Raw genomic sequence first — 14032 nt, 5'->3', positions numbered from 1 at the left:
ATATTAAAATAATTTCCCACATATCACCTTTGGAAGTGGTCAAACAGGAGATGGCAAGAGTGAACATCAATATTTTAAGAATCAGTGACTGAATGGACAAGAATGGGCAAATTAATTCAAATGACCATTACATCTACTACTGTGGGCAAGAATCCCTTAGTAGACATGGAGTAGCCCTCATAGTCAACAAGAGTCCAAAATGCAGCACATGGGCGGCAATCTCAAAAATGACAGAAAGACCTTGGTTCATTTCCAAGGCAAACCATTCAGCATCACAGTAACCCAAGTCTATGCCCCCAAAACTAATGCTAAAGAAGTGGAAGTTGCATGGTTCTGTGAAGACCTACAAGACCTTCTAGAACTAACACCAAAAAAAAAAAAAAAAAAAAGATGTCCTTTTCATCATAGGGGACTGGAATGCATAAGCAGAAAGTCAAGAGATACCTGGAATAACAAGCAAGTTTGGCCTTGGAGTACAAAATGAAGCAGAGCAAAGGCTAACAGTTTTGCCAAGAAAATGCACTGATCATAGCAAACACCCTCTTCCAACAACACAAAAGATGACTCTACACAGGGACATGACCAGATGGTCAATACTGAAATCAGATTGATTATATTCTTTGCTGAAGATGGAGAAGCTCTATACAATCAGCAAAAACAAGACCAGGAGCTGACTGTGGCTCAGATCATGAACTCCTCATTGCTAAATTCACCTAATTTGAAGAAAGCAGGGAAAACCACTAGGCCATTCAGGTATGACCTAAATCAGAACCCTTATGATTATACAGTGGAAGAGAACCCCATAACTGTTTGGGTCAGATAGATTCAAGGGATTAGATCTGGTAGACATAATACCTGAAGAACTATGGATGGAGGTTTGTAACATTGTATAGGAGGTGGATCAAAACCATCCCCAAGAAAAAGGAATGCAAGAGGCAAAATGGTTGTCTGATAAGGCCCTACAAATAGTTGAGAAAAGAAGAGAAGTGAAAGGCAAAGGAGAAAAGGAAAGATATATCCATCTGAATGCAGAGTTCCAAAGAATAGCAAGGAGAGATAAGAAAGCCTTCCTCAGCGATCAATGCAAAGAAATAGAGGAAAACAACAGCATGGGAAAGACTAGAGATCTCTTCAAGGAAATTAGAGATACCAAGGGAACATTTCATGCAAAGGTGGGCTCGATAAAGGACAGAAATGGTACAAGACCTAACAGAAGCAGAAGATATTAAGAAGAGGTGGCAAGAAGAACTGTACAAAAAAGGTCTTAATGACTCAGATAACCACGATGGTGTGGTCACTCACCTAGAGCCAGACATCCTGGAGTGTGAAGTCAAGTGGGCCTTAGGAAGCATCACTCTGAACAAAGTTAGTGGAGGTGATGGAATTTCAGCTGAGCTATTTCAAACCCTAAAAAATAATGCTGTTAAACTGATGCACTCAATCTGCCAGCAAATTTGGAAAACTCAGCAGTGGCCATAGGATTAGAAAAGGTATAATTATTGGATTTCATTCCAATCCCACAGGGCAATGCCAAAGAATGTTCAAACTTCCACACAACTGCACTCATTTCACATGCTAGCAAGGTACTTCTCAAAATCCTTCAAGCTAGGCTTCAGTAGTACATGAACCAAGAACTTCCAGATGTACAAGCTGGATTTAGAAAAGGCAGAGGAACCAGAGATCAAATTGCCAATATCCGCTGGATCATAGAAAAAGCAAAGGAATTCTAGGAAAACATCTACTTCTGCTACGCTAAAGCCTTTGACTGTGTGGATCACAACAAACAGTGGAAATTTCTTAAGGAGATGGGAATACCAGATCCACCTTACCTGCCTCCTGAGAAATCTGTATGCAGGTCAAGAATCAACAGGTACAATCAGATATGGAACGAGTTGGTTCAAAATTGGAAAAGGAGTATGTCAAGGCCATATATTGTCACTCTGCTTATTTAACCTATGTGCAGAGTGCATCGCACGAAATGCCAGGCTGGAAGAAGCACAAGCTGGAATCAAGACTGCCAGGAGAAATATCAGTAACCTCAGATAAGCAAATGACACCACCCTAATGGCAGAAAGCCAAGAGGAACTAAGGAGCCTCTTGATGAAGGTGAAAGAGGAGAGAGAAAAAGTTGGCTTAAAACTCAACATTCAGAAAATGAAAATTAGGGCATCCAGTCCCATTACTTCATGGCAAATAGATGGGGAAAAAAATGGAAACAGTGACAAATTTTACCTTCTTGGGCTCCAAAATCACTGCAGACAGTGACTGCAGCCATGAAATTAAAAGATGCTTGCTCCTTGGAAGAAAAGCTATGACAAGCCTAGATAGCATATTGAAAAGTAGAGACATCACTTTGCTGACAAAGGTCTCTATAATCAAAGCTATGTATTTTTCCAGTAGTTGTGTACTGATGTGACAGGTGGACCATAAAGAAGCTTGAGTGCTGAAGACCCGATACTTTTGAACTGTGGTGTTGGAGAAGACTCTTGAGAGTACTTTGGAGATCAAACCAGTCAATCCTAAAGGAAATCAACCCTGAATATTCATTGGAAGGACTGATGCTGAAGCTCTAATACTTAGGCTACCTGATGTGAAGAGCTGACTCACTGGAAAAGACCCCGATACTGGGAGAGACTGAGGGCAGGAGGAGAAGGGGAGACAGAGGATGAGATGGTTGGATGGTATCAACGACTCAGTGGACAAGAGTTTGAGCAAACTCCAGGAAATAGTGAAGGACAGGGAAGCCTGGCGTGCTGCTGTCCATGGGGTTGCAAAGAGCTGGACACAACTGAGTGACTGAACCATGTTACAGACAACACAAGGTGGGGGTTCCACCCCGTGGAAACCAAGAAAGGCCTGAGTGGCTCCTTCACATCCCAGACCACCAGTTGCCCCTCTGCTGGGACAAGCTCCTGTCCCCAGGCAGCCATGGAAAAGCTGTGGCAACTTCACAGCGCCTACCTCCCCCTGCCTGCCTCTGCTCCTCCAGTGGGACGTGGGCTGGGCTGGTCGTTTATGTGCATCGCCAGGCCGGGGAAGGCAGGTTCCTGGGCTTAAAGCCCAGACCCTGATTCTGCTCCCGGCCGTCAGCCGTGTGTCTTCTGTCCTCTCCTGCAGCCACCTCCATAAACCAAGGGCTGAGTTCCAAATGCTAATTAGAACACGCACCCACCTTGTGCTCAGCCTGACTGCAGGCACCTGCAAGGGGCACCAGGGCATCTTCACGCACCCCTAGGAGGGTTGATGTTACCCCCATTTACAGAGGAGGTCACAGAGAACCAGAAAGTGAAGATGCTTGCCTGGGGTGGCCCAGCTAGCAAGCGGCAAAGTGTCGGTCGCTCAGTCATGTCCGACTCATTGTGACCCCATGCACTGTAGCCCACCAGGCTCCTCTGTCCATGGGATTTCCCAGGCAAGAATACTGGAGTGGGTAGCCATTCCCTTCTTCGGGGGATCTTCCCAACTAGGGATCAAACCTGGGTCTACTGCTTTGTAGGCAGATTCTTTACTGTCTGAGCCGCCAAGGAAGCCAGCAAGTGGCAAAGGCAGAAACTAAACTGGGCAGGCTGGTTCTCAGTTCAGTTCAGTCGCTCAGTCGTGTCTGACTGTGACCCCATGGACTGAGGCACGCCAGGCCTCCCTGTCCATCACTAACTCCCAGAGTTTACTCAAACTCATGTCCATTGAGTCGGTGATGCCATCCAACCATCTCATCCTCTGTCGTCCCCTCCTCCTCCCGCCTTCAATCCTTCCACAGAACTGACTCATTTGAAAAGACCCTGATGCTGGGAAGGATTGAAGGCTGGCTCTGGAGCCATATTTAGCCAGGAAGACATAAACCCATGGCTCGAGGGACAAGGATGAGGAGCTGTCATTCCCTTTTCTGACGTTCGTTGGACACCCCCACCTACCAGACAATGCGTTGGCGGGGGACTGGGGCTTGGAGGGGAGGGGCTGCGTCTGCCCTACATCATTCCTGCCCCCCAAACTCCCCACCTTCTCTTGCTGCACAAATGAGGGGCAACGGCCCAGCTGTTACCTGACTCCGATGGTGAACATGCTGAGCAGGTGTTTCCCTTGCAGCCAGCCAATGAACATGATCAGGCCTGGGAGGAGACGGAAACACACACATAAGTACATACACACACATACACACACACACACACATATGTACATATACAGGCTTAAGGAGAAGAGGGCGGCAGAGGATGGGATGGTTGGATGGCATCACCGATGCAGTGGACGTGAATTTGAGCAAACTCTGGGAGATAGTGGACAGGGAAGCCTGGTGTGCTGCAGCCCATGGGGTTGTAAAGAGTCAGATGTGACTTAGCGACTGAACAACAGCAACAGAATGTTTACAAATGCACGCACACACCCATCCACACACACACAAGTACATCTGAAGGCATTCCAAACTCATTTCCTTAGCGTTTACGGGAATACAAACACAGGACAATTATGAATAACTTCAAACACTTGTCACGTCTCCCATCTTTAAGGAAGAAACTCTCCTGCTTACGAAGGAGGATGGTTTTCCTTTTGCAGGAAAGGATCAAGTCAGTTCAAGTAAAAGAAAGAAACAGCCACCCAGTTTATTTGGGGCTGTCTGCAACATTTCTGTGCTATTCCAGAAGTGTCCCACAGGCTGTATGTTTACAGGACTTGCCCCGAGGTTTCTGATGTGACCAACAACAGCCGCTCCCCTGATGGGCTCACAAGCTGCTCTCTCTTAACTGATTTTATTCTGCATTTTGGTGATTAAAGACATTCCTTATCCCATTTTTCTCTTTCATCAATTGTTGACCCAGTATTTAAACACCAGACACTGTGTTAGACATGGGGTATGTGGACAGAGATGGAGCCTTCAGGTAAGGAAGTGGATGACTCATGCTGGGGCCCATGAAAGGCCCGAGACGTTCTGGCAATGGGGAAAAGTTCAGGGTCCGCCAGGCATGGCCTCAGTTTGCTCATCTGTAAAGTGGGGGAAATGACTACATCTTCCTCAAGGACTTATTTTAGGATTTAAGATGTAACAATGCCCTTGGAGATCTCAGCATGGCTCCTGGCCCACAGTAACACCAAGTCATGAACTGCTGTGGCCACAGTTACAAGACAGGTGAGGGGAAGTAGGAAGTGAGAGGAGCTGCCTGTTGACACATCCTGGGGGACTTGCCGAAGAGCATCAGCTGTGTCTTGCAGGGAAAACAGAGCCAGGGTGAGTTTTCTGCTGGGCAGCAGTGGCGTGTATGTGTCTGCATGTATTTGGGTACATGTGTGTTGGTCAGAATATCTGATTTATTGGGGTTTCATTTTTTTTTTTCATACTTTGACTAGCAATAGAACTCAGTAGTCAAAATCTTAGCAGGAACCCAAATGAACCTAGAAAGATTAGAGGGGACGTTTTACTAAAAATAGGGGCAGAGCCCAACCCACAGGCCCTGCCCCCATCCTGGGCCCTGCCACAGTAGGAGGGTGGGGGCCTCACAAAAGCCAAATGTGCTTCTTCCCAAATTCAGGTTCGGTAATTTTCCATCGGTGTCTAGAAACAGGACACTGTGAATACTGAGACCACAGAGGTGACAAACACCACTTTCCCCTGAAACCGGCTGTTAAGCCTTTACCAGCACACCACTCTTTCCCAGCATCCCTAGGCCTTTCTAAGGGTTCACAACTCCCACTCTGCCAGAGCAGTTCTTGAAATATTTACTAAAAAGAAAAAACATCTGAGCGGTTATCACGGGCCTGGCCATGGACACACCAATTTAAGTTCTAAGTTAACGTGAGGAATAATGGCTTATACGAGGCAGTGACCCTGCAGCACCTCTGACTTGGAACATTTTTCGGAACAGATTTCATCCTGTGGAAAGGCCTGCTACGAGCATCTATTTGACAATCTGTCTTGAAGCACACCTACTTGGTATTTTCTCTGGGGGCTATTATTACAGCCCGTTCTCCTTCTGGCAACCCCAGGGTCTAGAGCAGGTGGCAGACAGCTTTTCCTCCAACAGGTTGGGTAGAAAACAGCACTCGCTTTATGAGCCATATGGTCTGTTGCAGCTCAACTTGGCCATTGCAGTGTGCAAATGGCGATAGATAATATATGAATGGGTTTGGCTGTGTGCCAATAAAACAGTTATTTGCGAACACTGAAATTTGATTTTCATATAACGTTAATGTCAGAAGATAGTCTTCTTCTGATTTTTTTTTTCAATCATTTAAAATGTAAAAAAAAGTCTTGGCTTGTGAGCTGCACAAAAACAGATAGCGAACCGAATCTGGCCTGGGAGTCAGAGTTTCCACCCCTGCTCTAGAGAGCAAAAGGGCCCTCTGGGCAGCCAGAAGTGTGTGGCATCCATCCACCCTGTCCCAGACGCCTGAGCAGTGTGACCCCGAGGAGGGCAGGTGAATGGTGGCATAGAGCCACTCTCCCTCCATGACAGACATCACTCATCTATCACAGTCCTCCTCCACCATGCCTGAGCAGGCCTCCAAATCCTCTCACAGGCACAGAGCCCTCCCTGGCTGTGATAAGACTTGGCAGGTTAAGATAAAACCCACTTCCCATGAAACTGCTCCAGGGCAAACTAGGGCGGAAAGGAGGGAAGAGGACACAGAGCTACTCAAAAACAGGAAACCTACTGATGAGCAAACTCTGAGTGCAACGTCCGAAACTGACACTGGAAAGGAGACCAGAAACTAGAGAGTGGGGAAGGGGAGGCCAGGGAGCAAAGGGCAGCAGGCCTACCTCTAGCACGGCAGGATCGAGAGCTCTGACTTTAGACCATACCCTCTGAACACTTTGCTAATTTTCAGTGCAGTGCAGTCGCTCAGTCGTGTCCGACTCTTTGCGACCCCATGAAAAGCAGCACGCAAGGCCTCCCTGTCCATCACCAATTCCCGGAGTTCACTCAGACTCACGTCCATCGAGTCAGTGATGCCATCCAGCCATCTCATCCTTGGTCGTCCCCTTCTCCTCCTGCCCCCAATCCCTCCCAGCATCAGAGTCTTTTCCAATGAGTCAACTCTTCGCATGAGGTGGCCAAAGTACTGGAGTTTCAGGTTCAGCCATCATTCCTTCCAAAGAAATCACAGGGCTGATCTTCTTCAGAATGGACTGGTTGGATCTCCTTGCAGTCCAAGGGACTCTCAGGAGTCTTCTCCAGCGCCACAGTTCAGAAGCATCAATTCTTCGGCGCTCAGCCTTCTTCACAGTCCAACTCTCACATCCATACCTGAACACAGGAAAAACCATAGCCTTGACTAGACGGACCTTAGTCGGCAAAGTAATGTCTCTGCTTTTGAATATACTATCTAGGTTGGTCATAACTTTTCTTCCAAGGAGTAAGCGTCTTTTAATTTCATGGCTGCAATCACCATCTGCAGTGATTTTGGAGCCCCCCAAAATAAATCTGGCACTGTTTCCACTGTTTTCCCATCTATTTCCCATGAAGTGATGGGACCGGATGCCATGATCTTCCTTTTCTGAATGTTGAGCTTTAAGCCAACTTTTTCACTCTCCTCTTTCACTTTCATCAAGAGGCTTTTAGTTCCTCTTCACTTTCTGCCATAAGGGTGGTATCATCTGCATATCTGAGGTTATTGATATTTCTCCTGGCAATGTTGATTCCAGCTTTTGCTTCTTCCAGTCCAGCATTTCTTATGATGTACTCTGCATATAAGTTAAATAAGCTGGGTGACAATATACAGCCTTGACGTACTCCTTTTCCTATTTGGAACCAGTCAGTTGTTCCATGTCCAGTTCTAACTGTTGCTTCCTGACCTGCATACAGATTTCTCAAGAGGCAGGTCAGGTGGTCTGGTATTTCCATCTCTTTCAGAATTTTCCACAGTTTACTGTGATCCACACAGTCAAAGGCTTTGGCATAGTCAATAAAGCAGAAATAGATGTTTTCTGGAACTCTCTTGCTTTTACAACCTCCTAAAATTGTAAGGCAATGGCACTCCACTCCAGTATTCTTGCCTGGAAAATCCTATGAACAAAGAAGCCTGGTAGACTGCAGTCCATGGGGTCGCTAAGAGTTGGACGTGACTGAGCAACTTCACTTTCACTTTTCACTTTCATGCATTGGAGAAGGAAATGGCAATCCACTCCAGTGTTCTTGCCTGGAGAATCCCAGAGATGGGGCAGCCTGGTGGGCTGCTGTCTCTGGGGTCGCACAGAGTCGGACACGACTGAAGTGACTTAGCAGCAAAGTTGTAAAGGAATGGGAGATACCTTCCATGCCTTTGGATATATGTTTTCCTTGGTGTGAAATTCCCAATCTTCTCTTTTTTTCACTTGGCAAACTCCTACCCATCCTACAAGACCCAACTTAACGTCACCTCCTCTTTGAAGCCTTCTCAGCTCTCCCATGCAAAATTAACAGCTGCCTTCACATTTCGTATTTGTTCAGGTGTCTCTCTCCTATTTCTCTGGAGTCCTCCAAAGGGAAGAAGCTGTGTCTCACTCATCTCAGTGGCCCCAGAACCTATCGCAGGGTCAAGTGTGTCATAAGATGCTCATTAAATGAACCAATGCATCTGGATGGCCAGAAGCACAGCAAAACTGCTGCTAGGAGGGACAGCTGCCTCTTCTCCCAAGAACGTTCTCCACTCTGCAGTTTTAGCCAGACTCACTAGAACTTCCTCTCATCACTGCTTGTGCTATGGGCAGTGGTTGGCTGGTCTATTCCTTTATTCACTAAACCAACTTTTATTGAGAATCTGTAATGGCCCAGGCACTGGTTGACCCTGAAAGCTGAGAACGAAGGACACAGACTCAAAGCCAGAGCTGGAGACAGCAGGAAGGGGCAGGTGCAGGGTCCAGGGTATAATTCAGGAATAAGACCTGAATTGGGGCTGCAGCACCATGGGGATACTGTTTGGTATGCTGCCAAAGGTCAGGAGGAACAAGTCCAGGCACAGCATAGAAACGTGGCTGGGTGCACCACCAGACTACATTTCCCAGTCTCCTTTGCAGTTAGGTAGGCCATGTGACTTCATTCTGACCAATCAAGAATAGGCAAAAGTGATGACTTCACTTCCTGGTCCCTGCCTTTGAAAAATGCTCCCCTCCCACCCCGACTCCCCACAAGCCTCTATGTTCTTTCTTTCCCCATCTGCTCGTTTAACAGAATTATGGCCCACCCCTCCCAGGAACTGGAGGAAGGCTGAATAACAATAGAGCAGGAGCCTGGGACCGCAAGTCAGTGTTCGGAAGTGAGCTACCCGGGAAAGCCATTTCACCAGGAATGTGCCCGCGGACTGCAGTGTGAGCAAGAAATAAGTTATGATCCTGTTAAGCCATTAAAATGTAGGAGCTGCTTGTTACAGCTGCTAGCTTGTTCCGACTGATACAGAAACCTCTTGCTGCTGACCAAGAACCTCTGATCCCAAACCCCAATCCTCACCCAGGTGAGTAGTAAGGTATTTGAGAGACAGCTATGGGTGCACAGGATGTCTCCCTTCCACACACCCCACCCCCTCTTCCACCCCCGCCAGGACCCCATGCAGAAACTGCTTCACCCACCAATTATGCCGAATGAGAAGAGTGTCAGTTGCTTCCCCAGCTTGTCCATGCTTTTCTGTAGAGGAGTTTTGGGCGTCTAAAGGATGAGAACAATGAGTTTGTTAGATGAGATCCGGGAGTGTCCCTCCTGCTTCTATTCTCTCTCTTTTATTTTTTGCCTGCACTGTGTAGCTTGTAGAATCTTAGTTCCCTGACCAGGGATGGAACTCGTGCCCTCTGCAGAAGCAGCACAGAATCCCAACCACTGGACCGCCAGGGAAGACCCTGCTTGGATTTTTTTTTATATCTTAAGCTGAGTGATGATTATACAGGGACACATATATAAAAATCCATGGACTGCTACATTTCAGATCTGTGCATATCACCGTAAGTCACATCTTGACCAAAATCCTAACGAGCATTTCAAAGTAAAAAGCTTTTAAAAGTGTACTCACATTAACCATATCATCCTTGTTCCTAAGGAGTAGGCGAGGCAGGTGTCACCAGCTGAGAATCATCTCAAACCCCACCTTACAAGAAACCCAGGGCTTCCCTGCTGGTCCAATGGTTGAGAATTCTCCTGCCAATATGGGGGACATGGGTTCGATCCCTGACCCAGGAGGATCCCTCATGCAGCGAGGCAACAGGGCCCATGTGCCACAACTACTGAACCCCGGGGGCCCTAGAGCCCGTGCTCCACAACACCAACCGCAAGGAGAAGCCTGAGCACCACAACGAGAGAGTGGCTGCAGCTCGCTGCAACTAGAGAAAGCCTACACACAGCAATGAACACCCAGTGCAGCCATAAACAAACAATAATCTAAAAAAGAAGAAAGAAACCCAAAGCCCCAGTCCCTTACCTCTTCAGCCTGCATCATCTTAAACACTTCTCCGAACTGGGACTTTTCTCCTGTTCCGATCACGACACCCTGCGTCCAGGAGAGAGAGGTGTGAGGTCTGAGGCTGAAGGCCCACAGGTGAGGGACACCAAGGCCCCGGGGCTCACCTGGCCCTTCCCGCACTGCACCAGGGTCCCCATGAAGACGATGTTGCTCAGGGTCGTGAGGTCACCCTCGCCTGTCAGTGGGGTATCTGTCTTACTGCTTGGCTCAGCTTCTCCCGTGAAACTGGACTCGTCCACCAGGAGGTCTGTGACCTGGGAGGAGCAAAGCAAGAAAGCGTGGCACCAGCCCCCCAACCTGTGAGCTGGTTTTCAAAACCCAGGATAGTGTCTAACAACTTAATGTCACTGGTCAACAGACACCAAACAAGAGCGTGCTGAAATCAGGAAACAAGTATCACAGCACGGCCTCTGGTGCCTCCAGAAATCAGAAAAGCTTTGAATATGAGACCCCTTTCAGAAAACATAGCAATCTCAAATCCTGTTTTAACACCCTTTTCAGTTTTAATAAAACTTAAAAAAAAAAACTTAGGCAATGGTTAAATTAGAATATCCCTTTCGGAGCATCCTATCTTTCCCCTAACTCCCACATCCTGCCCACCCTGGGGTTCCCACACAATCCGTGTGATTTGAGTAGCACTGAGCCGGGTTACTTGGTGATAGCCTCAGGTCATGTCAACACCTGAAACACACATGCAGTCACAGATACACACACTTCCTGATGTTTCCAGGGTGACGTTTCCAGAACACCTACTATGCACCAGGTCCAGTACAGAGCACTTCACAAGGCTTGTTGCTTAATCCTCACACCTTCCATGAAAGACACTATTATTTTATCCACTTTATAATATTTTTTAAAATATTTAATTAGTTAATTAATTAGGCCGCACCCATCTTAGTTGCCATACAGGGGATTTTCGATCTTCTCTGTGGTGGGCAGGACCTTTTAGCCACAGCATGTGAACTCTCAATTGCGGCATGTGGCATCTAGTTCCCTGACCAGGGATCGAACCCTGTATTGGGAGCACTGAGTCTTAGTCACTGGACCACCAGGGAAGTCCCTTATCCACTTTCCATTTGGGGAAACTGAGGCATGGGCTGATTAAGAAATCTGCTCTAATCAGCCCATTAGCGGCAGAGCAGAGGTTCGAACCAAGACAGTGGCTCCAGAGACCGCATTCTTAACCATCAAGGTCTTGCTGAAGTGACCACAGGCCCAGCAGGTATGACTCAGGAGGTGAGTCTTCCATGGCCAGAGCCATGCCAGGCACCACCAAGGATGTGCAAGGTGTCCCGGGTATACTCCACCCCTAAGAGACTGCTCACTGAAGCAAAGAAAGAGCAACTGAAAGAAGTTATCTTCCTGCAAACTCCCAAGAGAGCAGTTAGGTCAGCCTTTCTCAAATAGAAGTCTGTGAGTTCTCTATACTCCCAAGTTTTACAATTCAATACCAGTCTATAAAAATGTGCACACTTCCAGGGAACCCCAGTCCGCAAGGATGACAGGAGCCACCACTTGCCAAGTAATATCTAACCCTCCAAGTTCCTAACAGAACCCCGTGGCTCTCAATAATAATCAAACTCATTATTTGATTATTGGCCTGATGAGTTGGGCCTGATGACGGCCCCCATCCCACCCCTCTAGCCCTGTCTCCCAGCTTCCCTGGCAGCTCACAGTGTCTCCGCCCTCTGGACAACGGGATGAATGGTCTTTGTGAAGATCTTGGAAGGCGGCTGAGCTGACAGGTCCTCCTGGCCCCCTTCACCTTTCTCTCTCTCTGCTTGGGTCACTGTGTTCATGGCTGGAGCTCCACAAGCCATTTGACGGGCACTAATGGGATGCCACAGCCCAAGAGGGCAGAGAGGAGGGCTGGAAAACCCCAGGGCCTTTCTTCCATGGTGAAGCCACCCCGCAGGTTCCACCTCCAGGCTCTCATCACGTGAAATAGGAATAAACCCCTGCCTATTCAAGCCCATGTATCTATCTCAACCTACCACCACAAGCACAACTACTAACTGATCTTCATGTTTTATCTCTAGGACATTGGAGCAAAGTCACATGAGCTCACGGGCAGCTCCTAACGCACAACGAAAGAAGAAGTGCGGAAAGTGAGTTATCCAGAACCACCAGATGTTGACCCCACAGGTCCCAGGCAGCAGAAACTACCACACCTCCGTGGTTCAAAATTGGGAAAGGAGTATGTCAAGGCTGTATATTGTCACCCTGCCTAGCATGCTGCAGTCTGTGGGATTGCAAAGAGTCAGACACGACTTAGCAATTGGCAACCAGAGATTCCCTTAACCATGGCAAACAGAAATTCCCTTTCTAGTAAATGTGATCTGACTGGACATGATAATAATTAGAATAAATTGTAACTTACTTAATTTGAAGCACATAGATTTTATACCTAACTTTATGTTTGTTCCATTGAAGTTACATTGTAATAAAAATGGTAAATCAGCAGTGAAAGAGAATCCTGCCATTGCCTGAGTTTGAGAGGTGTAGTTAGGACAACCTGATGCCCTAATCAGATCTATTCTGCCTCAGAAGGTTCAGGAAACAGGAGTGTGGAGTGGTGGTGGGGGAGGATGAGCTGCAGAGGTTCTTGGAGGGTCTAGGACATGAAACAGGCCTTGAGGGATGAGCAAACACTGGTAAGAGAATCAGGCAGGTCTTTCAGGAGGGAAAAGAAGGCGAGTTGGAGAATTGCTGGTGGGTGGACTTGGTAATAATGAGTTTGATCAAAGCAATGGGAGAGATGGGGGGAGGTAAATAAAGACCTCTCTTCCCTCAGCACCCCAGCCACAGACTAAAAGGACAGAAGCCCAGCATGCTGAGCAGTGGAACTGGGTCATCCTCTCCGGGGACAGGCTCTCAGGAGTGGACAGAGGTGGGCACTATCCCAGGTGCTGAAACCAGTGCAAGGGTTTGTTGGAGGGGGAAGAGTGGGCTCTGCTCTCACAGGGCCTCAACTCCATCAACTCGAGAAAGTGAAAGTCGCTCAGTTGTGTCCGACTCTTTGCGACCGCATGGGCTATATTCTCCAGGCCAGAATACTGGAGTGGGTAGCCTTTCCCTTCTCCAGGAGATCTTCCCAACCCAGGGATCAAACCCAGGTCTCCCACATTGTAGATGGATTCTTTACCAGCTGAGCCTCAAGGGAAGCCATCAACACGAGAGGGCACAAGCAAAGAGACAGAAGGTTTGGTCTACATGGGGACCCGTGTGGGGACCAGCACGACGGGAGCAGAGGATGTGTGGGAGGTGTGGCTGGAACCTAGTCGTGTTTGGCATCGGTTAAGAGATTGGGATATAACCTTGTAAAGGATGAGGAGCCATGAAAAGTCTGGAGCAGAGAAGGACAGACATGGGGAAATGCACAAAACGATATTAGACATTAGAAGACAGGCCAGTTCCATCAGGAGGGCAAGAAACACAGGCCAAGTGAAGCACAGTAAGGCTCTCAGTGAGGGAGTAGGCGTGGACAGGAGCGCCGGACAGCAAGAAGATGGAGCAAACTGACAGCAAGTGGAACTAAGGAGACAGGTTAATCTGTCCTGGGCATTTTGCTTTGTATTTTAATCTTTGGCCACACCCGGCAACATGTGGGATCTTAGTT

At 47.7% G+C, this 14032-nt stretch overlaps 1 protein-coding gene and 1 long non-coding RNA gene across 9 annotated transcripts in view; one reads left to right on the top strand and one right to left on the bottom strand.

Annotated features, from left to right (window-relative positions):
- The window catches only part of ATP2C2 (ATPase secretory pathway Ca2+ transporting 2), a 78536-nt gene that overhangs the window by 23640 nt on the left and 40864 nt on the right, over positions 1–14032 (bottom strand). For all 8 annotated transcript variants that reach the window (XM_042231511.2, XM_027977685.3, XM_042231512.2 and 5 more), the window contains 4 exons: positions 10518–10667; positions 10372–10440; positions 9533–9608; positions 4040–4106 (listed from right to left, as the gene is read on the bottom strand). In XM_042231511.2, coding sequence (XP_042087445.1) covers positions 4040–4106; positions 9533–9608; positions 10372–10440; positions 10518–10667 — 362 coding nt within the window. The remainder of the gene's footprint in view (positions 1–4039; positions 4107–9532; positions 9609–10371; positions 10441–10517; positions 10668–14032) is intronic.
- On the top strand, positions 9063–12876 carry LOC105609115 (uncharacterized). The gene is made up of 2 exons (XR_001044957.4): positions 9063–9417; positions 12453–12876. It is a non-coding gene; the product is annotated as an uncharacterized LOC105609115 (long non-coding RNA).

The sequence above is a fragment of the Ovis aries genome, chromosome 14 (assembly GCF_016772045.2).
Source record: "Ovis aries strain OAR_USU_Benz2616 breed Rambouillet chromosome 14, ARS-UI_Ramb_v3.0, whole genome shotgun sequence".
Lineage (NCBI taxonomy): Eukaryota > Metazoa > Chordata > Mammalia > Artiodactyla > Bovidae > Ovis > Ovis aries.
The sequence above is the reverse complement of the archived record's forward strand: the minus strand, read 5'-3'. Positions and strand labels throughout refer to the sequence as shown.